Source organism: Carcharodon carcharias, chromosome 15 (assembly GCF_017639515.1).
Source record: "Carcharodon carcharias isolate sCarCar2 chromosome 15, sCarCar2.pri, whole genome shotgun sequence".
Classification (NCBI taxonomy): Eukaryota; Metazoa; Chordata; class Chondrichthyes; order Lamniformes; family Lamnidae; genus Carcharodon; species Carcharodon carcharias.
The window spans coordinates 76,207,087-76,232,672 of NC_054481.1; the positions used below are offsets into that span (position 1 = coordinate 76,207,087).

Consider the following 25,586-nt stretch of genomic DNA (forward strand, 5'->3'; position numbering starts at 1 on the left):
GGATAACAAAGGGTTAAGTGGTTAAACCATAGTGGAATACTACAACGAAGTCTCCTTGCACCAGTAGCAGACAAACCTGCGCTGTCAACTATTGTGAAGGAAGAAAAACAAGTATCATAAACAAACTACCAAGAGTCCTTGAAACAAAGTTAGGATGTCTGTTATCAGCACATGAGACAGGGCCTCGTCATGCTATCTGTTGTCTGTCCAGATGACTAGTCGCCAGATGGGCTACTCAAGGTTTTGTGTAACTACTCAAGGTTTTTGCGTAATTATAAACTAAGAACAATTGTATGCATGCCAAAGATAAAATTTCAATGTTATTAATTACGCAAGCTTTTACTATAACTATGTGTGTACTCTGATGCTTCCTCAAAGTGCCGGCTAGCTCCGTTGTATGCTGCTGGGTTCTCCGTGATATCATGATTCAATAAAGGCTTCCGAGACAAACCTCCTGGGTCTGAGTGTTCACTCTGTTTTCCGCGACAAGGAGCTTGCAGTACGCCTGGCCGGAGAGGACCAGGACAGTGCCTGCGGTGACGGTGAAGTCAGTGGGGCACATCTAAATGAAGACCCTGCATCAGCTGATCCTGCAGACTGTGAGGCTGAATGCAATGTGGTACTTGATGCCATGCCCTAATTATCTCTACCCTCTTTCATAGGCACTTTTGCCAAGTGCTCTAGCGGCCCTGAGAGCCAGCCCCTCATCTCCAGCCCCCTTGACACCTCAATGATGATCCTGAGGACATAGCAAATGGAGGACAGTCACAGCATTCAGCCACATCCTCCACCAGCGCAAATCTCGATCTAGAGTAGGGTCAGGTTCACAGTCTGATGAGCACAGCCCAAATTCTGGTCCACAGCAAGCAGGGGCAGGGACATCCAAGGTCATAGGCACTCTGGAGGCCAGGATTCTACTGAGTCCAAGTCAGATGACGAGCCTCCAGACTCAGTCTTAAGGCAGATGTTGGTCCTGCAGTTAAAGACAATGGAATATCAGGCAGGGTTGTCAGATACATTCCAGAGATTTCAAGGTACAATGGAGGAGTCCCTCTACTTTCAGTCTGAGGTCAGTGTGCCTGCGTGCCAGGACACAAAAGTCAACACCAGTGGTCTGGTGGTCGCCATATGTCCTGCACTGCGCCAGGAGCTGCACTCCATTGCTGTAGACATTGGTGGAATCTATCAGTGGCTAAGCAAGAGGGGACCAGGGCACCTCGAATCTCACTCCAGGTGCCCCTTCTCCTCAGGGAGACAGCCATGGAAGTGGAGAGGGGGGGGTGTGGCAAGCAGTGATAGGAGCAGATAATCAAAAGATGTCACAGACAAAAGAACACAGAGGTGCTGAAGTTGGTGAAACATGATAGGATCCCCCTAGTCCTTACTTATCACCCCACCAGCCTCCGCATTCAAAGGATCATACTCCGCCATTTCCGCCAACTCCAGCATGATGCCACCACCAAACACATCTTCCCTTCATCCCCCCTGGCGGCGTTCCGTAGGGATCGTTCCCTCCGGGACACCCTGGTCCACTCCTCCATCACCCCCTACTCCTCAACCCCCACCTATGGCACCTCCCCATGCCCACGCAAAAGATATAACACCTGCCCCTTCACTTCCTCTCTCCTCACCGTCCAAGGGCCCAAACACTCCTTTCAAGTGAAGCAGCATTTCACTTGCATTTCCCCCAACTTAGTCTACCGTATTCGTTGCTCCCAATGCAGTCTCCTCTACATTGGAGAGGCCAAACGTAAACTGGACGACCACTTTGCAGAATACCTGCGATCTGTCCGCAAGAATGACTCAAACCTCCCTGTCGCTTGCCATTTTAACACTCTACCCTGCTCTCTTGCCCACATGTCTGTCCTTGGCTTGCTGCATTGTTCCAGTGAAGCCCAACGCAAACTGGAGGAACAGCACTTCATCTTCCGACTAGGCACTTTACAGCCTTCCGGACTGAATATTGAATTCAACAACTTTAGGTCTTGAACTCCCTCCTCCATCCCCACCCCCTTTCTATTTCTTCCCCCTTCCTTCTGTTTTTTCCAATAATTTATATAGATTTTTCTTTTCCCACCTATTTCCATTATTTTTAAATCTTTTATGCCCCCCCCACCCCCACTAGTGCCCTACATTGAGTGCCCTACCATCCATTCTTAATTAGCACATTTGTTTAAAAATTATCACCAACTTCAACACCTCTGTGTTCTTTTGTCTGTGACATCTTTTGATTATCTGCTCCTATCACTGCCTGTCCCTACAACCACACCGCCCCCCTCCACTTCTCTCCCCCCACCAAACCCCCCAACCACCCCCCCCCGCCACCTTAAACCAGCTTATATTTCACCCCTCTTCTTGGATTCACCTAGTTCTGTTGAAGGATCATTAGGACTCGAAACGTCAACTCTTTTCTTCTCCGCCGATGTTGCCAGACCTGCTGAGTTTTTCCAGGTAATTCTGAGAATATAATCATCGCTTCTTGACGTTCAATGGTATTACCATCACTGAACCCCGCCCCAGTATCAACATCCTGGGGATTACCATTGACCAAAAACTGAACTTTCTAGCCATATAAATACTGTAGCTGCAAGTGCAGGTCAGGGGCTAGGAATCATGCGATGAGTAACTCACCTCTTGACTCCCCTGTCCACCATCTACAAGCCACGAGTCAGGAGTGTGTTGGAATACTCCCCACTTGCCTGGATGAGTGCAGCTCCCACAACACTCAAGAAGCTTGACACCATCCAGGACAAAGCAGCCCACTTGATTGGCACCACATTCTCAAACATTCACTCCCTCCACCACCGACGCAGGGTGTACCATCTGCAAGATGCACTGCAGGAATTCACCAAGGCCCCTAAAGACCACTGCCATCTAGGAGGACAAGGGCAGCAGATAGATGGGAATACCATCACCTGGAAGTTCCCCTCCAAGTTGCTCACCATCCTGACTTAGAAATATATCACCATTCCTTCACTGTCACTGGGTCAAAACCCTGGAACACTCTTTCTAATAGCATTGTGGGTACTGTGGGGGCAACGTGATGGGGGATGGAAGGGCCTGAAATGCAGGGGCTTGACTTGGGCGGGGTGTGGGGGGTGTGGGGGCAGTGGTTGTGAGACAAGGCAGAGGCAAGGGTAGGTGCTGGAGGGCAAAGACTTGATTTGGGGGGAGAAAGAGTGGGGAAGGTGCACGCAGACACATGACAGGAAAGGACTGGGGAAGGATGTACACAGACACATGACTGGGGCAGGAAGTTATTCAGGGCCCGAAAGCAGACAGTCCTCAGAAATAGCACAAGAGGTAATCGGGGTCAGAATGCATAGACAGTCCTGGTTTCTGGTTTCATACTGGACCGAAGCACATTCATATTCAGGTGAGGCATCTGCAGCCCATGGAAAACAGGCAATGTAGGGGCAGGCACTTGATGGTCTCATTGGGGGCAGGAGGAGTGGGGTCTCTGTAGGTCATAGTGCAATAGGCCTCAAGATGGTCAGGTCTACGTAGGTCATTGGGATATCAACATCAAAGGGTTCAGGAGTAGGACAGAGATATCCACGACTATAACTCTGGGATCAAGGAATAGAGGGGAAGGAAGGAGAGTGGTTGGAGGGAGGAAAACCTGAACGTGATGCTCCTCCAGCATGATGGGAGGAGTTTCCACAGTCACATGGAGAGGGTCGAAGCTGGTCTGATAGTAGAACCTCAGCACCATAATTTTCCAAACTGAATCGATGACGCAGTTGAAAAAGTAAGTATGAAAACATTTGCCAGGGGAGGACTCTCAGGGTTTGTGGGAGGAGTCGACCACTGCACTTGTGGGTTGGTCGAAGTGGCACCCGGCTAAATTCTCACTTTCCTAACGGAGAGGAAGGCACAGCTAAGACATGTTGGGGGAGCAGTCAAAAGCCAACTTAGGGTATTAGTGCCTGAATTCTTATAGCACATTCATGAGTGAGTATAATTCTGATTTGGGCCATTGTACGATTGCCTTGCAAAGATCTTTTGTCCAACTCGTGGGAAATCTCGACTATCACAAGGATCCAATAGAAAAAGGGTCACAGGCCAAAATGCAGATGCCTAGTGGCCGTAAGACCTCTAAACCTTGCAGCTGGCAGGTTCAGATATTGAAACCCCCCACCCACCCCCAACAAAATTCCATCACTGCGAGTTGAGGCTGTTGTGTAAACCAAAGGATACAGTCTGAGAGTGCCCTGCCTGATGTTTCTAGTGCCTGGCAGAATTCTTTCAGATCCAAGCCCCTGTGACAAAGCACTTGCATTTGCTGGGGTGAGGTGGTGGGTCCGCTTCAGGTGATCCTGAAGGCTGTAATAGTGCTGCAAACGGACTAAGTGGGGATGCAATGGCTGCAATGAAAGCTCCATTGGCTCCACAGTCACTCCCTAGTAAGCGACAGGAAGATGACCTTTGGAGGCTTATGCCCAATCATGTTTCTGTTCAATGTTCCTGCAGGGATGAGTATGAGGGAAATATGGACGGCACAGCCAACGTTGTGTTCATCCCGACAATCAGACAATTAAGAAGGAACAGAAGAAGGGCCTATCACCGGCAGGCTGGGCAAAGGGAAGCACCTCACCCTGAAGAACGAGGGCCTGCCGGTCCCCCTCAACACCCAAAAGGTGAGGCTCACAGATCCAGTGAGCGGAGGTGTTTTGCACGACCAGGAAACATTTCTCATACCTCCAGATGAGCGATAGACAGTGCCATCAATGCCTTCACATGTCTAAGGATGTGGTGGCTCACACCTGCCACATTCTCCAGGAGGAGTTGATGCTGCACGGACTGGGAGACCATCCATTGCTAATGGCTCTCAAAGTGACCGCTGCTTTGAACTTCTTTGCGAGTGGCTCTGTCCAGGACTCCAGGGGGACCTCTGTGGGATTTCTCAAGTATCCGCTCACAAATGTATCCAAAAGGTCACTCACACCCTATTTAGCAAGGCTCACAATTACATTCATTTCTCCCTAGATGAAGCCAGCCAGGCTGCCAGAGCTCTCGGCTTTGCTGCGATCCCTGGATTCACACGGGTGCAGGGCACCATCAGCTGCACTCATATGGCTTTAAGAGCTCCCTGCCAGCAGCCACTCCGACAGAAAAGGGTTCCACTCTCGCAATGTGCAGCTGGTCTGCAATCACCACAAGCAGATTATTCAGGTATGTGTGAGTTACCCTGGGAGCTCCCACAACTCGAACATCTTGAGTCACTTGCAGCTGCCACAGATCTTCAGGGTCCTCAGTGCATCCAGGGTTGGCTCCTCAGTGACAAAGGTTGCCCACAAAAGATGTAGCTGATGATGCCTGTTCAGCGGTCACGAAGTGCTTCAGAGGAAGGTATAATGCTGCTCATGCTGCAACACACTCCTTGCTGGTGCAGACCACTGGCATTTTGAAGATGCATTTCTGCTGTCTGGCCAGGTCAGGTGGCACTCTCCTGTTCACTCCCCAGGGGGTTTCACGCACCATCGTGATTTGCTGCACCCTACACAACCTGGCTCCAAAGTGGGGGATTGTCTTGCCAGTTGCCAAGACGGAGGAGCTGCACATGTCCTCTGATGATGAGGACATGAAAGAGCTGAGCGCAAGGAGAGTGAGGAAGCTGAGGGTACAGAGGAAGGGGCCATAGCATGGGTCAGATGAGATAGGCATGCACATGAAACCCTATTAGCTGCCAGGTACCAGGAGGATGATGGCGACTAGCTTTAATGATCTTCTTTCAACAATGCCCTCCATGGTGGGTTCACCTTATCACCTTCGTTGCTGTCCTCATCTCATCGCACCACTTCAATCTCCGAATGAGTAATTACACTCTAGTGTGATGATGTCCTCATCCTAGGAAGTTACGGCAGCCTCAGGAGCGTGTGGCCTTTCTGTAATGTGATAATAACTGCAGCAGGGCATTTCGTGAGCACATTTGAGATGGTGCAGCCTCTTTATGCATCTCGTCGACATTCCACTGTCTATGGCAGCCTAAAAGAGGCTGCAGCAGTACTGCAATCCTCAGTGCACTTGTGACAGTTTGTCTGCAGTGTGACAAGACGCCTCAGATAGGTCAATCTTCACTCAGTGGATATTGTCTTCATGTGTGAGGTCGATTCTGATTCCGCACTACGCTTTTTCCGCACAGCTAGTCGCTCATGCAAGGCAAGAGTTGATGCCCCTTCATTACACTCAGTCCTCAGCATCACAAACATCCTCAGGACATAAAAACAAAAAAACTGCGGATGCTGGAAATCCAAAACAAAAACAAAAACAGAATTACCTGGAAAAACTCAGCAGGTCTGGCAGCATCGGCGGAGAAGAAAAGAGTTGACGTTTCGAGTCCTCATGACCCTTCGACAGAACGACATAGTTATCTGTAATTCTCCGTGAAAGATGCAAGGTTGCAGTTCAGCTCACCTTTCAATGGACCTCGAAAACTTCATGAGCAGCATATTCTGATATCTTCCTGCCAATTTCCCCTTATATCTAGCCATGGCATTTGTGCTCCCAAAAATGCTGACACCCCATCTAGGCCTTAAAGACCCAAATTGTTGATAATAAAGAGCATACATCTGATGTATTGCAGCCTCACTCTGATCCCATTTCAGGGCTACACATTTTCATCCCAACAATCTGCCACTAGGCACACTGATGCCATTATTAGTTGCATGTAACCATTTCAATTGACCATCTGAGAGCTGGTAGAGGTTAATGTCAGGAGATGCCAGTCAGACCTTATGGCCCAGCGCTGCATCCTACCATGTCCACTTCAGCCATCTGGGGCCTCTGCACACAACTCCGAGGTCACACACTTTTAACCATCTAGCAGGAAACGCAAGAACCAACATGTGTCAGTGAGGTGGAACACTCAAAAACAGAGGTGGGAAGGTGGGCACTAATCTTGGAGGTGATGTACACGCGGACATGAGATAACGCTGCAGGCAGACAGGAGCGCATAAGAGCTCAGAGTTCAGGTTCATTGGGTAAAGCACGCTCAAGGCTGACGAAAAGTACATACAGGACAATGAAGGATGCCCCTTCTCCATGTGGGTCCTCATTACATCCTCTAGGAGACACATTGAGCACTCTACAATGCAGAAGCACCAGGGACTAAAGCAGCCTCCAGGTTCTACACTCAGATGAATCTCTGGTGCAGGTATCAGAGGTGTCTTGGCCAAGCACAAAGTTCTTTAAGGCTGACGCTTCACTCACGTCGGTACTGAACAGAGAATGGAGAGAGTGATATGAGATGGTTCTACCCACCTTAGAACTAAGGGGCATGATGGGACATCTGCGAGGTGAGGTGGAGTGGCAGTGGGAGAGGAATCTGTGACATTTAAATGACCAAGAAGCATATTTTTCTAATCATCACACGATACCTTGGTGCATCCCTGACATCCACGCTAGAGGTGGAGGCAGCCTGCTGACTGCTATGCCCATTGTCCGATGACCTTGGTGGGCATCTTCTGGAGGGCTGAGGCCTGGAGGGTCTCCTGCTGTGGGGCAGGTGCACTCTCCTCAGTCTGTGCAGGTGCAGCTGATGGGGTCACAGGCAGAGGCGATTGGGATCAGCTGACACTGTCGGAGTCACCTGGGTGGATGGTCTTGGGATATCCAGCTGCTGCCATTTGTCCCTATGGGCACCCGAGGGCCCCTGGCTGACTCCTCCAGGAGAAGGTGCACCTGGAGTGAAGTGCCCAGCCCCCCCCTCGCCTAGCCACTGATGGACCCCACCTACAGCTAGAGTGATGGAGTGCAACTCCTGGAGCACATCAGGCCCTTTGTCCTGGACCAAGATCTCCATGGCGGTCACTACCATACCAGAGTTGACCTCGGTGTGCTGGTATGTCGACACAATGACCTCAGGACAGACCACATCTGACATCCGTTTGATGTTCACGTTCTGTCATTGCAGCTCCAACATCTGTGTTAGGGCCGAGTCCAGAGGCTCGTCATCCGACTCAGACTCAGCAGGACCCTGGCCTCCAGCAGTCCTCCAAGTGTCCAACACCTTGGATGTCCCTGCCTCTGCCTACCGTGGATCAGAATCAGGGATGTGCTTACCAGATGGTGATCCCGAGCCTGCATTAGAACTAGGTCAAGGTGTGTGTTTTTGCACTGGTGCAGGTGAATGCTGTGATAGGTCTACATCTTGTGGGTCCTCAGGATCCTCATCCGAAGTGGTGTGGGGGCTAGGGCTGATGGGCTGGCTGCCGGTGGGCCTCTTTCACTTCCCTCTGGTGCCTGTCAAAGAAAGAAGAAATAATTAGTGATATGCTGCATAGTCACCAACATTACAAAGCACTCGTAGTTTTGGCAGGTGTCCGATGAGCTGGTGACGGGTCCTCACTTGCTTGGGAGAGGCCAGTTTCACCCTTGGTATAGGCATGGTTCCAGTCCTTGCCTGCCAGCTCAGCCGCATGCTTTTCAAATTGAGTGAGGGTCCTGAGCTCAGTCAACCCCTTCGGTCTGGGATTTTTCCCTTTTAGTTGTGGGCGAACTTCTCTTGCACAAAGACAGATGAACAGACTGTGAGCAGGACAGATGCCAAGGCAGATGATAAGGATGCCTACCTTCTGTGGGTGCTGAGTGGACCTGTATAAAGGCTGAGGATGCTAGCTGCACAGGCCGTGAGAGAGATGAAAATGTCAAAGCGTGTGTGAGAAAATTAGTGGTGATGTCCCTTGTTCTAGTAGTGTGTGAGGTCCCTTCGATTTAGCTCTGCTAATAGCTGATGGGCTTGTGAGAGTGGAGAGTGAGGAAAAGGTTAACTTACCCTGGCTGTGTGGATGAGAACATTCATCCTTTTTCTGCACTGAATGGCAGACCTCTTCTGTGCTGGGTTTGTGCTGACCATGCTCCAAGTTGGAGTGGTGAGGTTGGTGGACCTCCTTCTCCCATCACTGGGGTAAAGGATGTCCCGGTGTGCCTTCAATGGGTCCAAAAGTTGCATCAATGCATTGCTGCTGAACTTGAGGACACTCAGCCGCTTTCCTATGGGAGCCATCATTCTCTCCGATCAACCATGGGCTGCAGATAGTGAAGGATATGCGTGGGTGCGATTTAAATATGGTGCCCAGAAAGATGACCTGATGAGGTCATGGCGGGGCGAATGAATCCTTACCCGCCCAGCCATGAGATCTGACGTGCTTCCTGTTCATGCATGTTTAAAAAGCTGAAAAGCAGACAATCTGGCATTGAAATTCACCATTCCAGCTGGCAGGAAACACGCTGCTTTTCCAGCCCACTACCGCACTTAGTCTCCAGAGTGGAAAATCCCACCCATTACTTTCTCCCCACCAATTAACTTATTACTCCCTGCTATAGAGCTGTCTATCTCTCCCAGTATTATGTGCACATTGGTATCCCTGTCTGATACTCTCTCCTGGTTCCCACACCCCTGCCGAGTTAGCTTAAACCCTCTCCAACAGAGCTAGCAAAATGCCTTGTAAGGAACCATCTCCCCTCTGTTCTGGGGCAGCCTGTCCAGAACATACAGGCTGCATTTGTCGGCAACTAAAGAATCTGTACTTGGTTTAAGCTGGCTGTTTGCATTTGTGTGCTTTTTTCACTGCTATGTGATGATGCTGAAGTTCCTGGGAATTGAAGCCAAGCTACGTCCAGTGCACAGGAATTCCTGATCTTGCAAAGCAGTGCCAGTGTGAATTAGAAGTACATGGCATGGTAAAACTGGACAACAGTACAAACTGGTGAGAAAGAAAGAGGAAAGGATTGGAGAATTGGAAAGGAGTGGAACTATGAACTGAAGGGGAGACAGAATCAGAGAAATGAATCTCTGTGAACTGGATGGAGGAACAGGAGGGGAATAGTGTTGGGGAGGAGGAAAGAAAAGATGCCAGTTTGAACTGGTATGTGAAAGTGTGTGTAACATCTGAATGGTGTCAATAATAGAAACTGTTAAAATGGGCAGAAAATCACAGGCTGGCAAAAGCATAAGTGTAAAATTTATGCAGTAACTCTCAAATTTACTTTTATTACTGCTCATTCATAAGATATTGCACTGCAACTTTCTAAATGTACAGGCACTCAAAACACAGTTCCTTTAACCCATAGAACTTACAGCATAGGAAAGGCTATTGGGCCAACATATGTTTGTATGGGCTCTCTGAAAGTCTCTTTCTCTTGGCCTTTGCCAAAACTTTTTTAAGTTTTTCTTTTTAAAATAGTTATTCATTTTCCTTTTAAGAGCTGTTATAGATTCTCTGTCTACCACTATTTCTGGTAGTTTACTGTGTTTATTGATCTCTTTGCTCTTTTCTGATCTGAAATTTATATCCTCGTTACCAACTCACTGACAAGTGTCAAAATTTTCTGTATGACCAGTGTAGTTTTTTTCAATTTTAATTAAGCCCAAGCAGGTTAGATAAAGGGGAACCAGTAGATTTCCAAAAGGCATTCGATAAGGTACCACACATAAGGCTACTTAATAAGATAAGAGCCCATGGTGTTGGGGGTAGTATATTAGCATGGATAGAGGATTGGCTAACTAATGGAAAACAGAGATAAGGGTGGCATTTTCAGGATGGCAACCTGTAACTAGTGGAGTGCCACAGGGATCAGTGCTAGGGACTCAATTATTTACAATATATAATAATGACTTAGATGAGGGAAGTGAATGTACTATCGCCAAATTTGCAGATGATACAAAAATAGGTGGGGAGGCAAGTGGTGAGGATGACATGAGGAGTCTATAGAGGGATATAGAAAGGTCAAGTGAGTGGGCAAAAAAGCGGCAGATAGAATATAATGTGGGAAAATATGAGATTATGTGCTTTGGCAGGAAGAATAGAGGAGATGAATATTATTTAAATGGAGAAAGACTGCAGCAGGCTGTAGCACAGAGGGATTTGGGAGTCCTTGTGCATGAATTCCAAAAAGCTAACATACAAGTTCAACAGGTAATAGGGAAGGCAAATTGGCCTTTATTTCAAATGGAATGGAGCATAAAAATAGGGAAGTCTTGCTAAAACTATACCACGCCTGGAATACTGCGAGCAGTTTTGGTCCCCTTATCTAAGGAAAGATATACTGGCATTGGAGGAAATCCAGAGAAGGTTCACTTGGTTGATTCCAGGTGTGGAGGGATTTTTTTATGAGGAGAGGTTGAGTAGGTTGGGCCTATACTCGGAGTTTAGAAGAATGAGAGGTGACCTTATTGAAATATATAAGGTTCTTAGGGGACTTGACAGGGTAGATGCTGAGAGGTTGTTTCCCCTTGTGGGAGAGTCTAGCACCAGAGGGCATAATCTCAGAGTAAGAGGTCGCCCATTTAAAACAGAGATGAGAAGGAATTTCTTCTCTCTGGGGGTAGTTAATCTCTGGATTTATTTATCGCAAAGGGCTGCAGAAACTGGGTCATTAAGTATATTCAAGGTGGAGATAGACAGATTTTTAATCAGTAAGGGAATCAAGAGTTATGGGGAAAAGGCAGCAAAGTGGAGTTGAGGATTATCAGATCAGCCATGATCTCATAGAATGGCGGAGCAGACTAAATGGGCTGAGTGGCCTACTTCTGCCCCTCTTATGGTCTTGCTAATTTTAAATACACGTTTCAGTTACTCAAATTAAGGTGAGATTTAATTATACTTGTTATTTGTTAAGACACCTTAAGGGAGTACCCAACATCACTGTACCTGATAGAATATATAAGGCAGACTCAAACTAATAGCCTGTACTATAGGAGTATGAAATGTTTTTCAAACACAATTCTTTCTTTTCTTTACATTTACAAAATTCTTCTTGATAATCAGTGTTTACATGGATGAGAAAAAAAACACTAAATTCTTTGCTGTTTTATTACTTAACACTGTCTAATATAAGTTATTAGCCATTTCTCGAAACACAGAAAATTAAAGGCCAGAGGCCACACAGTCTACTGTATCTGTGCCGGCCAAAAAAGAGCTACCGAGTCTAATTTCCACCTTCTGGTTCTTGGTCCGCAGCCCTGTAGGTTACAGACATCTCAATGCTTAACTGAGCACTTTTCAATGCAATATAGATTTCTGCCTCTACTAAGCTTTCAGGCAGTGAGTTCCTGACTCCCACCATCCTCTGGGTGAAAGAAATTCTCAACTCCCCGCTAATCCATCTACAAATTAGTTTAAATCTATACCTCCTTGTTATTGACATCGCTGCTAATGAAAATAGGCCATTCTTGTCCACTCTATTTAAGCCCGTCATAATTTTATGCACCTCAATTAATTCTCCCCTCGGCCTCCTCTGTTCCAAACAATCCCAATCTTTCCTCATCACTAAAATTTTCCATTCCTAGCAACGCCCTTGTCAAGCTCCTCTGTATCCTCTCCAGTGCAATTACACCCTTCCTCTAATGCAGTGATCAGAATGGTGTGCAGTTCTGTGGTCTAATTAAGGTTTTACATAGTTCCAACATAACTTCCCTGATCTTATATTCTGTGCTTTGGCTAATAAAGTATATATACTTCATGCTTTTTTAATCATCTTGTCCTGCTACTTGCAGAGAACTTTAGACGTACATTCCAAGGTCCTTTTGTTCCTCTAAACTTCTCAATACTCTACCATATACTGTGTCCTTATGCCTGGTTTGCCCTCCCCAAATGCATTATCTCTCACTTCTCTGGAGTGAATTCCATTTGCCACTTTCTGCCCACCTGACCAGTCCATTAATATCTTCCTGAAATCTACAGGTTCTTGTTCTGCCAGAAAACTACCTGAGTAACAATAATCTTTGCGAATTATGTATGTGCAAGTCAAACCATTCCAATTTCTTACCGGTGTGAGGAACTTGTAAGTGAGATGAGCATTTTCTGCCAAAACATCAGCAGCCAAGTCAAAATACTGTAAAAGTAAAGCAAAATAATTTAGTTTTCTCTGATTGCCATTCAAATATTGTTTGAAATTTGTGATCTATATTCTAAACATTTAAAATGGAATTTTAAACTGGAACTTCAGTATCCCACATAAATTTAATGCATATATCAAAATGAATATAAAATTTTGCTAGCTTCTATGCTTAATTACGCTTCCTGTATGTTTCCAATGAAATTATTGATCATTGAATTTGCTTTTGCATGCAAAGTATAAACACATCAGAAAACTATCAGTTAACACTTTGACTTTAGATATTTGTAAGGGATTGAGTTGAAAATCTATGTAACCTCTTATGTCAAGTCACGTAAAAGTATATTCTAACAGACTTCTAACCCAGCACAGTCAGAAAATCTGCACAGTTCAGTTTGCGAGCAGTGAACTATTCTGTCAAGATGTAAGGAAGTTTGTTTCTGCATTAGCAGCCTGTTTCCTGAGAACCAACATTCGATCTTCTGTGTGATGCATATAGATTAGCATAGCACAGATGAAGAACTAGCCCAGAAATAGAATAGGAGCATCCTATATAATATACTCCTTGTATCTTTAAGATAGAAAATTGCCATAATGTTAGGTTGTGTACCTCAGCCTAAATAATTACATTTTAATTGTTAAATTTTGACAGAAGCATAAATAGAGCAACAGATAAAAATAACAATAGTCTTTAATTCTGACTCATACTTTAAAATTGGTTCAGGTCCACCGATAGTGCAAGATGGTGATCTCGTAGTAGTGGTCCCGAAAGCCGTAAAGTGAAAATCAAGACATAGCTTGAATAAATTAAAGAATTAAAAAAAGACCACAGAATAGTCTGGGTACAGAACTAGAAGCAAAGATCATGATGTTTGCTGGCTGACAATAAACTTGAGGACAAATTTAGAACAAAATTAATAGCCATTTGGGCAAATGCTGGTTAACTAAGGAAGGTCAACACAGATTTGTTAAGGGGAATACTGTTTAAGGAACTTGTTGAGTTTTTTGTGAGGTAACAGAAAGGGTTGATGAGGGCAATGCTGCTGAGGTGGTGTACATGGACTTCCAAAAGCCACACAACAGACTTGTGAGCAAAGTTAGAGCCCGTGGGTTAGAAGGGATAATACCAACATGGATACAAAATTGTCTGACTGACTAGAAAAAAGGAGCAGTAGTGCACAGCTGCTTTTTGGACTAAGTGAAGATTCATAGTAAAATTTCACAGGAGTGTTAGGATTTCTGTTCTTCCTGATATATATTAATGATGTAGGCCTTGTGTATAGGGCACAATTTCAAAACTTGCAGACTATACAAAACTTAGAAATGCAAAATTTGATGATTAACCTTATTTAATAATGTCATTGGAACATATAGGAAGCATAATTAAGCATAAAAGCTAGCAAAATTTCATTGGGGTGGGGGAGGGGCAGTGGTTGGGGGAAAAGGATTAAAAAGGGATAAAAGGGGAGGTAAAACAATGAATAAATGAATAAAAATGAACATAAGTAAATAAAAAAATAAATTTTAAAAAGAGACAAAAAAGCGGTGAAGACAGAGGAGACAGTTCATGGTCTGAAGTTGTTGAACTCAATGTTAAGTCCAGAAGACTGTAAAACCTTTTAGTAAACCTTCTCTGAACCGCTTTCCACACATTTACATCCTTCCTCAATTAAGGAGGCCGATACTACACACAGTACTCCAGATATGGTCTCACCAATGCGTATAACTGATGCATAGCCTCTCTACTTTTGTAACCAATTCCCCTTGCAATAAATTATAACATTGCATTAGTTTTCCTAATTACTTGCTGTACCTGCAAGCTAACCTTTTCGATTCATGCAATAGGACACCCAGATCCCTCCACACCTTAAGAGTCCTGCAATCTCGCCTCATGTTTCTTTTTTAATTTTCCTGCCAAAATGAACAATTTCACATTTTCCCACATTATACTCCATTTGCCAGATCTTTGCTCGCTCACTTAACCTATCTATATCCCTTCTTAGCCTTCTTACGTCCTCTTCACAACTTACTTTCCCACCTATCTTTGTCTCATTAGCAAATTTATTAACCATTCCTTCGGTCCCTTCATCCAAGTCATTTATATAAATTGTTAACAGTTTGAGGTCCCAGCGCTGATCCCTGCAGCACACCACTCGTTATATCCTTCCCAAACAGAAAATGACCCACTCATGCCTACTCTCTGCTCCCTGTTAGCTAGCCAATCTTCTATCGATGCCAATATGTTACCCCCTGCACCATATGCTTTTATTTTCCACAGTAACCTTTGATGTGGCACTTTATCAAATGTCTGCTGGAAGTCTACAGTACATCCACCAGTTCCCTTTGATCCACTGCACGTTACTTCTTCAAAGCACTCCAATAAATCAGTCAAACATGATTTCACTTTCACAAAACCTTGTTGACTCTGTCTGGTTACCTTGAAATTTTCTAAGCATCCTGCTTAGAAGCATCTTTAATAATAGCTTCTAACATTTTCCCTGACGTTTCTTATAGATTGTTGCTATGGAATTTGTGAAATGTGTTATTCTTATGATTAGAGTAGAATTTAAAATTGGGAGTAAGACTTGTGAAGCTTTTAAATACATCAGCTTAGTCAATAAACAGAGGAAGTCTAGAACATCTTTAAATCAACAATCCTATTTAGCAGGTGTTACCAATATCTGTTTTATTGTACTTGGTCAACACAGAAAGATGCTGATATATCTAATGAAGAGACAGGGCAATTGTGAACCTTATTTGCTTAGTTGAACTGGTTTGGCACTCAGTCTAGATGAGATGCTACTTTTGATGTATTAGGGTCAAGAATTACAATGAAACACCCGAAAGTAGAAAATGTTTTAAGGGCAAATAAAGCACTTAAAAATTTAAATCTGGAGAAATGTGTATTTAAGGATTCCATCTTTGGGTGATCCCAAAAAAACATGAACTAGTTATTTATTATGCTTTGTTTTATTCATTCAGAGGATGTGGTCTTTGCTGGCTGGACCAGCATTTATTGCTCATCTCTAGTTGCCCTTGAGAAGGTGGGGGTGAGCTGCCTTCTTGAACCACTGCAGTCCATGTGGTGCAGTTACACCCACAGTGCTGTTAGGAAGGGAATTCCAGGATTTTGACCCAGCGACAGTGAAGGGAAGGCGATATATTTCCAAGGTAGGATGGTGAGTGGCTTGGAGGGGAACTTGCAGGTGGAGGTGTTCCCTTTTACCAGCTGCCCTTGTCCTTCTAGATGGTAGCGGTCGTGGGTTTGGAATGTGCTGTATAAGGAGTCTTGGTGAATTCCTGCAGTACATCTTGCAGATGGTACACACTGCTGCTACTGTGTGTCGGTGGTGGAGGGAGTGAATGTTTGTGGATTTGGTGCCAATCAAGCAGGCTGCTTTGTCCTGGATGGTGTCAAGCTTCTCGAGTGTTGTGGAAGCTGCACTCATCCAGGCAAGCATTCTTTCACACTCCTGACTTGTGCCTTGTAGATGGTGGACAGGCTTTGGGAAATTAGGAGGTGAGTTACTTGTTGCAGGATTCTTAGCTTCTGACCTGCCCTTGCAGCCACAGTCTTCATATGTTTCACGTATTTATCTTCCTGATGGGTCTTCTAATGCAGTTGGTTTTTTCGTAGGATGTGGGCGTAGCTGGCTAGGCCAGCATTTATTGCTCTTGTTCAGAGGGCATTTAAAAGTCAAACATATTGCTGTGGGTCTGGAGTCACATGTAGGCCAGACCAGGTAAGGGCAGCAGATTTCCTTCCCTAAAGGACATTAGTGAATCAGATGGGTTTTTACAACAATCAGCAATGGTTTTGTCATATTCATTAGATTTTTTATTTCAGGTTTTAATTGAATTCAAATTTTACCATTTGCCATGGTGGGATTCAAACCCAGGTCCCCAGAGCATTACCCTGGGTCTCTGGAATACTAGCCCAGTGACAATACCACTATACCACTGCCTCCCCATTGTGCATTTATTATATTAAATAAGTTTGTAAGTGGAGCATGTCACAAAACAAGCAAGAATAATTTTAAAAAGCCCTGAGGTAAACACACTTCATATCTGCAGTAGAGAAGAAGCAGGTTGCCAAAGGTTTCTGGTGGGAAGGGGTTCTGCTGAAGTAAGAACTGTAGTTTTTCAAATCCTTCAGTTGGCTTGGAGTCCATGTTCATTAATGCTTGGTTATGAAGAGTGACTGGGTCAAGTTCCTATAATGAAAACACAATGGATTACTGCAGGTGTGACTATCATCACTCAAATAAAACGACAAACTGTTAACAAAGCAAACTTAACTAAAAATTCAAGATTCTTCTTCAATTTTAAAATAAGTTAAAATATTTCTAAATATCATCTAGTTTCTCTCCCTCTACTAGCTACAGAAGTCTGTAGCTCTGTTCACCTCCTTTCAGGTCCTGCTATGCTTAGATTTCTCCTTCATCCCTCTCACTTCCAAGCATTGTCTGTTTCTAGGCTGCTTTGGGCCTGTTCCTACTATTTCATTATCGTGCTCTATCTTCTTACTCATTCTCTGGCACCATTGCTGCTTCTTCCAAGTGTCACACCAGTTCAGTCAATATTTCATCTTCCCAGTCACCTTACGCTTTCAGTTGGTCTTCTGATCTGCCTCCTCATCAACATACATTCCAAGTCAATGTCAGTCATGTTCCTAGTGGCTATGACACAGCCAAATTTCTGTTATGCTCCTGAGAAGACATCTCACCCCTCACAGCCCCATTCATGGCAATATTCTGATCTCCAGTCATCCACCTCTTTCTAGCTACAATCCAGGTGGCTAGCCCACTTAAAATTGTAAATTCTGTCTGGCTCTCGCCCACTCTTATGCAGATTGTACCAAGGGAAAGTAAAGAGGGAAAAGGGCGAGAAGAGGTGAAAATTGGTAAACATCAGGGGAGGAAATGGGACAGAAATAGGAAGACTTCATGGATTTGGGATTATACTGAGGGCGTGCAGAGGGAAAACACTAAGAGAAAGTAAAGGTTTAAGAGCAGCAGAGTAGTAAGGCTGAGGATGCAAAGAAAAAGATGCAAGTATTACCAGAAAGACAAAGAAAATGTAGGATGGCAACAGGACTAGAACAACGGCACAGGAATGCAGAAAATGAGGGAAGAAGAATTGGTTTCAGTCCAATCTTGGACATGAGGATCGCAATATGAGATTCCCCAGTGCCCACTTAGACAGGCAGCATGCAAAGTCAGTGCTGCCTGTTAATCAACATGACTGGAGTATTCACAAGATTGGAGTGCTCAAATGACCAGAGTAAGGGGACACAGGGAGAGAAGACCACGCCTGAGTGCGATGTAGACTGCGTGCAAAGTTGGGAATTTGGTTCACGTGGGAATTTCTGGTTTGCAAATAGCAAGTAGTAGGAGGATGCATGGAGAGGAGAGGAGACGACGACTGAGCGTGATGTCGACCAAGTGTGAATTTGGTTCAAATGGGAACATGGTGCAGAGGGGGAAAGAGGTGCTCTTTTTTCTACCTTTTCTCAACTTCTGTAGCTAATGAGTCTTCCACCTTTGTCTCCAAGCTAGAAGCGTGTAACTTTCTATTACTTTAGCTGTGGAAATTAATAACTAATTGACTACTTAAATAAATAAGTTTAGACGGACATGGCAGGCATGGTGGTGTGCCATGACTGCAGCATGTGGGAGTCTGTGGAATGCACTGCAATCACAGACAACCAAGTGTCTGCAGCTTGTGCAATTTCAGCTCTGAGTTGCTGAGCTGGAGTCTGAGCTGCAGACATAACAGAATGTCAGGGAGTGGCAGAGTTACCTGGACACTTTGTTCTAGGAGGCTGAGACACACCTTAGGTTAGGGAGAACTTTAGAATTGATCAATGGTCAGGGACAGGAGGGTTGGACTGCGATACAGGCAGGTATGGGGATCCAGCAGGAAGTGAGGGAGGAGCCTCAGCCTTTGACTTTGTCCAACAGGAACAAGGTGCTTACTGCCTGTGTGGATAAGGAGAAGAACTGAAGGGTGGATGAACAAACTGACCATGGAACCATGGTATAGAATGCTATTCAAGTGGGGAGAGCAAAACGGAACGTGATAGTGATAGAAGATGGGATAGACTTAAAAATCTTGCTCTTAACTATTTGTTGTTGCAAGTTGTAAAACAGATGCTTAATGCTGCTGAATGTGTTTTAAAATATCCTAGATCATGGTGTATAAGTTGAGTTTTGAAAAGTCTTTCCAAAAAGGAGGTTGACTTATAGGCTGAGTTTAAAATGTGAACCATGTGTTGGTGTAGGTTGTCGCCATTTCAAAATGTGAAAAAAACATGGGCCAGGATTTTGGTTTCATAATCATCCCTCCACAATAAATCACCTTCCTTTCCATCTACTGAATTGGATATTCTGCATTTTTTGAATGATTTGAATGTTCGGTTGCTGGTCAAAATTCATAGGTGTATCTAGGTATTCTAGTGTATGTCACAAAAAGTTAGTATGCAGGTACAGCAACTAATTAAGAAGGCTAGTGGAATGCTATCCTTTATTACAAGAGGAATTGAACATAAAAGGATTTTATGCTTCAATTATATGGGGCATTGGTGAGACCACATCTTGAATATTGTGTGCAGTTTTGGTCTCCTTATTTAAGGAATGATGTAAATACGTTAGGGACAGTTTAGAGGAAGTTGATACCGGGAATGAGTGGGATGTCTTATGAGGAAAGGTTGGACAGACTGGGCTTGTTTCCACTGGAGTTTAGAAGAGTGAGGGGTGGCTTGATTGAACTATATAAGATCCTGAATGGTACTGACAAGGTGGACGTGGAAAGGATGGTTCCACTTGTAGGTGAGTCCATAACCAGGGGCCACAGTTTTAACAATGGATGTTTAAGGCGGAGGTAGATAGATCCTTGTTAGGCAAGGGAATCAAAGGTTATGGGGGTTGATGGGAATGTGGAACTTGAAACACAAACAGGTCAGCCATGATCTCATTGAAGGGCAGGTTCGAGCGGTTGAATGGCCTACTTTCGCTGCTATTTCGTATGTTCGTATGTTTATCCATGTGGCCATTGTGATATAATGGGTATTCATGTTTTTGCCACTGTCTGATAATGAATCACTGGTGCCAGGTAATTTTGGCATTGAGGTCTTTTGGTATTCTCTGCTGCAATGCTAGACATTGTTGTTCTACAAGAGCAGTTGCTCTGAAAACTTTGCTGGACTTAGGATTTAATTTGGCCCACTTAAGTGCATATATATGCAATGTCTGAAAACCTACTAATGATTATTCAATATTGTTATGATCCTTTTAGAGACCAATAGCTTTTAAAAAGATATTTGGATTCCCAGTGACTGACTTAAAGGAATCACACAAGTGTTCAAGTTCTAAGACTTTTACTGTAACTAAACCTACAAACAACATCAACTAAACATTACTTAGTGGACAACTAATGCTCTAAACTCTCTCTCTCTCTCTCTCTGTTTCCAGAGTTTTTTTTCCCAAACAGGCTACCTGGGAGTCTGAAACAAAAACAAAAATTGCTCTGAGGAGGAGTCATACGGACTCAAAACGTTAACTCTGTCTTTCTCTCCACAGATGCTGTCAGACCTGTTGAGTTTTCCCAGCAATTTTTGTTTTTGTCTCAGATTTCCAGCATCCGCAGTATTTTGCTTTTATCTGCCTGGAATTGTGTAAGTCTACACAATAGCAAGAGTCTGCAAATCTACCCATGGCTATGCCAGATGGTCTGTCCTTCTCCATGTGTTAAACCTGGCAAATGGATTTCAAACTGACTCCATGGTAACTAGGTCACATCGGCTTATTGCCAGGCAGAACTAGCGGCAGGTTACATGCCCCTTATCATTAAGTAATTTTACCTTGACAGTCCAAAACGTAGCCATTTTATAAAATATTAAATTTGTTTAAATATTGTTAGATAAACATTAAACGATGTATGTATATTTCACTGATGCATTCTAATCAAGAATGTTTTTTTTTCAAACAAGAGTGGTGATTTACAAGTATGAAGACAACCGGTATTTCTGTTAAATGTTCTAGGAGTATAACATAAATTTTCAAAGTACAATTGTCTCTTTGTTAGTCAACAGTATATCACACCTCATGCATTACACAGTTCATCATTAGAGAAATTATCTAAAATACACAGATACCAACCATCAATGTTTCACTCTCCCAGTGTCAGTTTTTTTGACAAACATTAGCATGCAAGCATACACCTCCACTCATCCCCCTTTCTTAATCTGGCTTCACCTAAGTCTAGTGGTAAATATTTCCTGTTTCCTCTCCATTGTAAGAACATGCAGACCCTTAAACCATTAAATTTTTGGTGTGATACTTTATAAGGCCGGTCACTGTCCGATGTAAAATACAAAGTGCTGGGCATGAAAAGCTATACAACCAACTTTAATGCGCAAAAAGCTAAGGGCGTGACCAAGTTTACAAGCGTCCTCTGAGAAGCTATCTGGGAAGACTTCTTTAAACTTCTGTAATATTCTATATTAATATTCATTTTTCAGACGGTGCTATTAAACTGAACAAAGCCATAATGTTCAGAGATGAGGCATCTGTCCTTGAAATGAGGCAAAAGACCTTGAAAATTAATGAGTTTTGACCATTAAGTCACTAACAAATAGCAACTGGTCTCAGGCAGTCAAAAGACATAAACTCATTTGGTAAGATGCCAATACAACCAAGTCCAGCCAAACTTCAGAGGATAAGAAACCGGCTTCAAGCAGCCCGAGCTGATGGAAAATTAAATAGTATAAAAGAAAGTGACTGCACAACTTATTTAGCCAAATCACTCTATCCCAACGGCAGCAATCACCTAGAACTAAAAGTTGAACTATCAAGTTGATTGACATGGGGACGATGTGCTGCAGCCAGAAAGAGGTAACTTAGTCATCAATAAGGTCTGATCATCTGCTGGTCATTGTATGTGTGGTTATCTCTTTCAACGTTATTGGTGTACTGTTTGCATTGTGGTGTTTTTTTTTTATAACTATTTTAGATTGTGTGGTAGTGGTAGATTTGAATCTGTCTTAAACATACAATACAATCTTATAGATGGAACTTGTGTGTCCTGTTTAAATTCCCATAAATTTCAAGACACCAGGAGTGGGGTCTTAATACTTTTCTGTCATGACGAGATAGTAATGTGCATAGTGTTACTGGAAATTATTTTAAATTGGAGTTGTAGTAGGGTCTGTGTCTGTGGGTGTGTCTGTTAATTGGATTAAGGCCAGCTAGTCCAGGTGCTTTGATGTATAGTCGTTTTGAGATGTAAAGAGTGGATTTGCATTTTGTTGAATGAACGATTCAAAGACTGGGGGTGAAATTTTACACATAGCTAGGCAATATGTTTATATTAAAAATTGGTACTATGATAGAGGTTTTATTGTTATAAGAGGTGGAGTTCAAAAGGCCTTGTGATATCATGAGAATTTACACTCAAAGGTAAGGCTAGGTATATATAGAAGGGTTTTGTGGAGGTCAGAGGAATGTAAGATCTAAGCCTGTGAGTCTATCACTGTCTGCAAAGGACCAAATTGAAAGGAACCTCATTTTGAATTTATAAGATAAAATATGCTTTGCCTGGTGTCTGTTTAAGGTTATGGGTTATTGTTGCCTTGGGGAAAATTACATGGGAATGATTAATTTGGGGATGTGTTTAAAAGTTATTATGGTAGTAATTTGTAGACATGTGAATGTGTTTAAATTTGTGGTCAAAGTAATAAATTTTAATGTTTAATTTAATTTATATAAAACCCCTCTGGAGGCTTGGTGGTTTCATTTCGGAATTCACAGTTGCATCTCAAATATACCATTTGAAAATATAGGTTATGACAGTTGCTTAAAGTTTCTCTCTGGGATTTTAAATAACTCAGCCCTTACTAACTGCTGTGTCATAACAACTGGGGGCTCTTGGCGGGATAATATTTGTAGTTCCTTGATTGATTTGGAATTGGTAAATCTTAAGGTTACGAATATTTGAATTCAGGAGTTGGTGAGGTATTTTAGAATTGGTGAGGCTGCAAGATGGCTTTGGCAATTGCTAAGACTTGTCTGGGAGTAGAAGATATAACTGATTGGGTTGAAAAAAATAACCAAGAGTAAGTTAACAGAGTTGGCAGATAAGTTAAAATTGGGGTTACTTGCAGGGGCTAGGACATCAGATATAATTAAAAGTATAGCACAGCATCTACAGTTGGAAGTGATACCTGACACTAGTGAGTCACAGCTGGAGATAGTGAGACTTCAGTTTGAAATGAAGAAGTTTGAATTTGAACAAGTGCAGATACTGAAAAAAACTTGAATTAGAAGCAAAGAAAAGAGAAATGACATTTAAAAGGGAGCAAGCAGAAAGGCAAGAGAAAGAAAGGAAGCTGGAATTTCAGGAAAGAGAAAAAGAGAACACCTGCTTAAAAGGCTGGAAGTTAAAAAAGAGATCTCGGATTCTGAGGAGAGTTCTGATGATGAAAATACCTTTAACCTATAATCCAGTGGAGAGATGTTTCAATTTGTACTAGCTCTTCCAAAGTTTGAGGAAAAAGATGTTGAGGCGTTCTTTATTTCATTTGAGAAGATAACTAAACAGATGAAATGGCCACAGGAGTACTGGATGTTATTATTACGGTCTAAGTTGCTTGGTAAAGCATATGAGGTATATGCTTATCTGTCTGAAGAAGTATTGGTGAATTATGATGTGGTGACAAAAGCTATTTTGAGTGCATATGAGTTGGTTCAGAAATTTAGGAACATGAGAAAACAGCCTGGGCAAACTTATATTGAGTTAGAGAGAGTAAAACAAAGTAATTTTGACTGGTGGATACGGGTGTTAAAAATAGAGACAACATATGCAGCTCTTAGGGAAGTAATTCTTTTGAAAGGATTTAAAGACTCAATCCCTTCAGTAGTGAGAACCCGTATGGAGGAACAGTGGGTTCAATCTGCAAGACAAGCAGCAGAGATAGCTGATGATTATGAGTTAGTTTACAGAGCTAAGGGTTTTGTGTATGGAGATCAGAGGCATGTAAGATCTAAGCCTGTGAGCCTATCACTTTTTTCTATCGCCTTTTCAAATTGGAAAAGGCTAGAAAGTGGGAAGGTGAAAGGAAGGTAGGTAGTCAGGGAAGAGGAGTGGCTGGGAATTCCCAGGAAGCTTTTTTCTCAGAATAAAAAGGAATATGCTGAGGGTAGGAGTGACATTCAAAAATTGAGGTGTTTTCATTGTAATAAAGTGGGGCATACAAAGTCAGTTTGTTGGAAATTACTGAGAAAAATCTGTTGGAATGCTTGACCAATTTGATTGAGTTTTTCGAAGAGGTGATCAGGTAGAAGAAGGCAATGCAGTTAACATAGTCCAGTTGGACTTCAGCAAGGCTTTTGATAAAGTCCCACACGGGAGACTGATAACGAAGGTAAGAGCTCATGGGATCCAAGGCAATTTGGCAAATTGGATCCAAAACTGGCTGAGTGGCAGGAAGCAGAGGGTGAAGGTCGAGGGGTATTTTTGTGACTGGATTCCTGTGTCCAGTGGGGTTCCACAGGGATCGATGTTGGGTCCCTTGCTGTATATAAATGATTTAGACTTGAATGAAGGAGGGTTGATCAATAAGTTTGCGAATGACACGAAAATTGGTGGGGTGGTAAATAGTGAGCAGGATAGCCTAGATTACAGGAGGATATAGACAGGCTGATCAGTGGCAAATGGAATTTAATCCGGATAAGTGTGAGATGATGCACTTGGGCAGGAAAAACAAGGCACAGGAATACATGATGAATGTAGGACCCTGGGAAGTACCGAGGATCAGAGTGTGCATGTCCAGCGGTCCCTTAAGGTAGCGGGACAGGTAGATAGGGTGGTTAAGAAGGCATATGGGATACTTGCCTTTAGTGGCTAAGGCATAGAATATAAGAACAGGGATGGTTATGCTGGAACTGTATAAACCGTTGGTTAGGCCACAGCTAGAGTATTGCATGCAGTTCTGGAATCCGCATTATAGGAAGCATGTGATTGCATGAGAGAGAGAGTGCAGAAGAGATTTACCAGGATGTTGTCTGGGCTGGAGAGTTTTAGTTATGAGGAGAGATTCGATAGACTGGGGTTATTTTCCCTGGTGCAGAGGAGATTGAGGGGGGACATGATTGAGGTGTATATAAATATGAGGGTCATAGATTGGGTAGACAGGAAGGAACTTTACCCCTTGGTAGAGGGATCAATAAGCAGGGGGCATAGATTTAAGGTAAGGGGCAGGAGGTTTAGAGGGGATGTGAGGAAGAATTTTTTCACCCAGAGGGTGGTGGGAATCTGGAAATCTCTGCCTGAAAGGATAGTAGAGGCAGATACCCTCATAACATTTAAGAAGTATTTGGATGTGCACTTGTGATGCCATGGCATACAAGGCTACGGGCCTAGTGCTGGAAAATGGGGTTAGAATAGTTAGGTACTTGTTTGAGTGGTGCAGACTCGATGGGCTGAAGGGCCTTTTTCTGTGCTGTAGACCTCTATGACCCTGTGAATTATTGGGGTACTGAAAAGTTCTGAAAGTAAAAGTACTATGGGTTCTGAGGTTCAGGTGCTGGAAAAGCCAGTAGTTTGTGTACAGGTAAAACAAGAAGATTCAGTGATATGTAAAGAAGTTGGAATGTGTTCACAATTTACCCAAGAGAATTCTGAGGAGCAGGTTGCAGAAATGTTTAAAGACTTTGGCCAGAATTTTTGGCTCGGCCAGCTGGGGTGGG

At 43.5% G+C, this 25,586-nt stretch overlaps 1 protein-coding gene across 2 annotated transcripts in view; it reads right to left on the minus strand.

Annotated features, from left to right (window-relative positions):
* flr (fleer) overlaps positions 1 to 25,586 on the minus strand; it is a 270,425-nt gene that overhangs the window by 118,659 nt on the left and 126,180 nt on the right. For both annotated transcript variants that reach the window (XM_041205945.1, XM_041205944.1), the window contains exons 9-10: positions 16,902 to 17,054; positions 12,772 to 12,837 (exon numbers count right to left, since the gene is read on the minus strand). In XM_041205945.1, the coding sequence (XP_041061879.1) occupies positions 12,772 to 12,837; positions 16,902 to 17,054 (219 nt within the window). The remainder of the gene's footprint in view (positions 1 to 12,771; positions 12,838 to 16,901; positions 17,055 to 25,586) is intronic.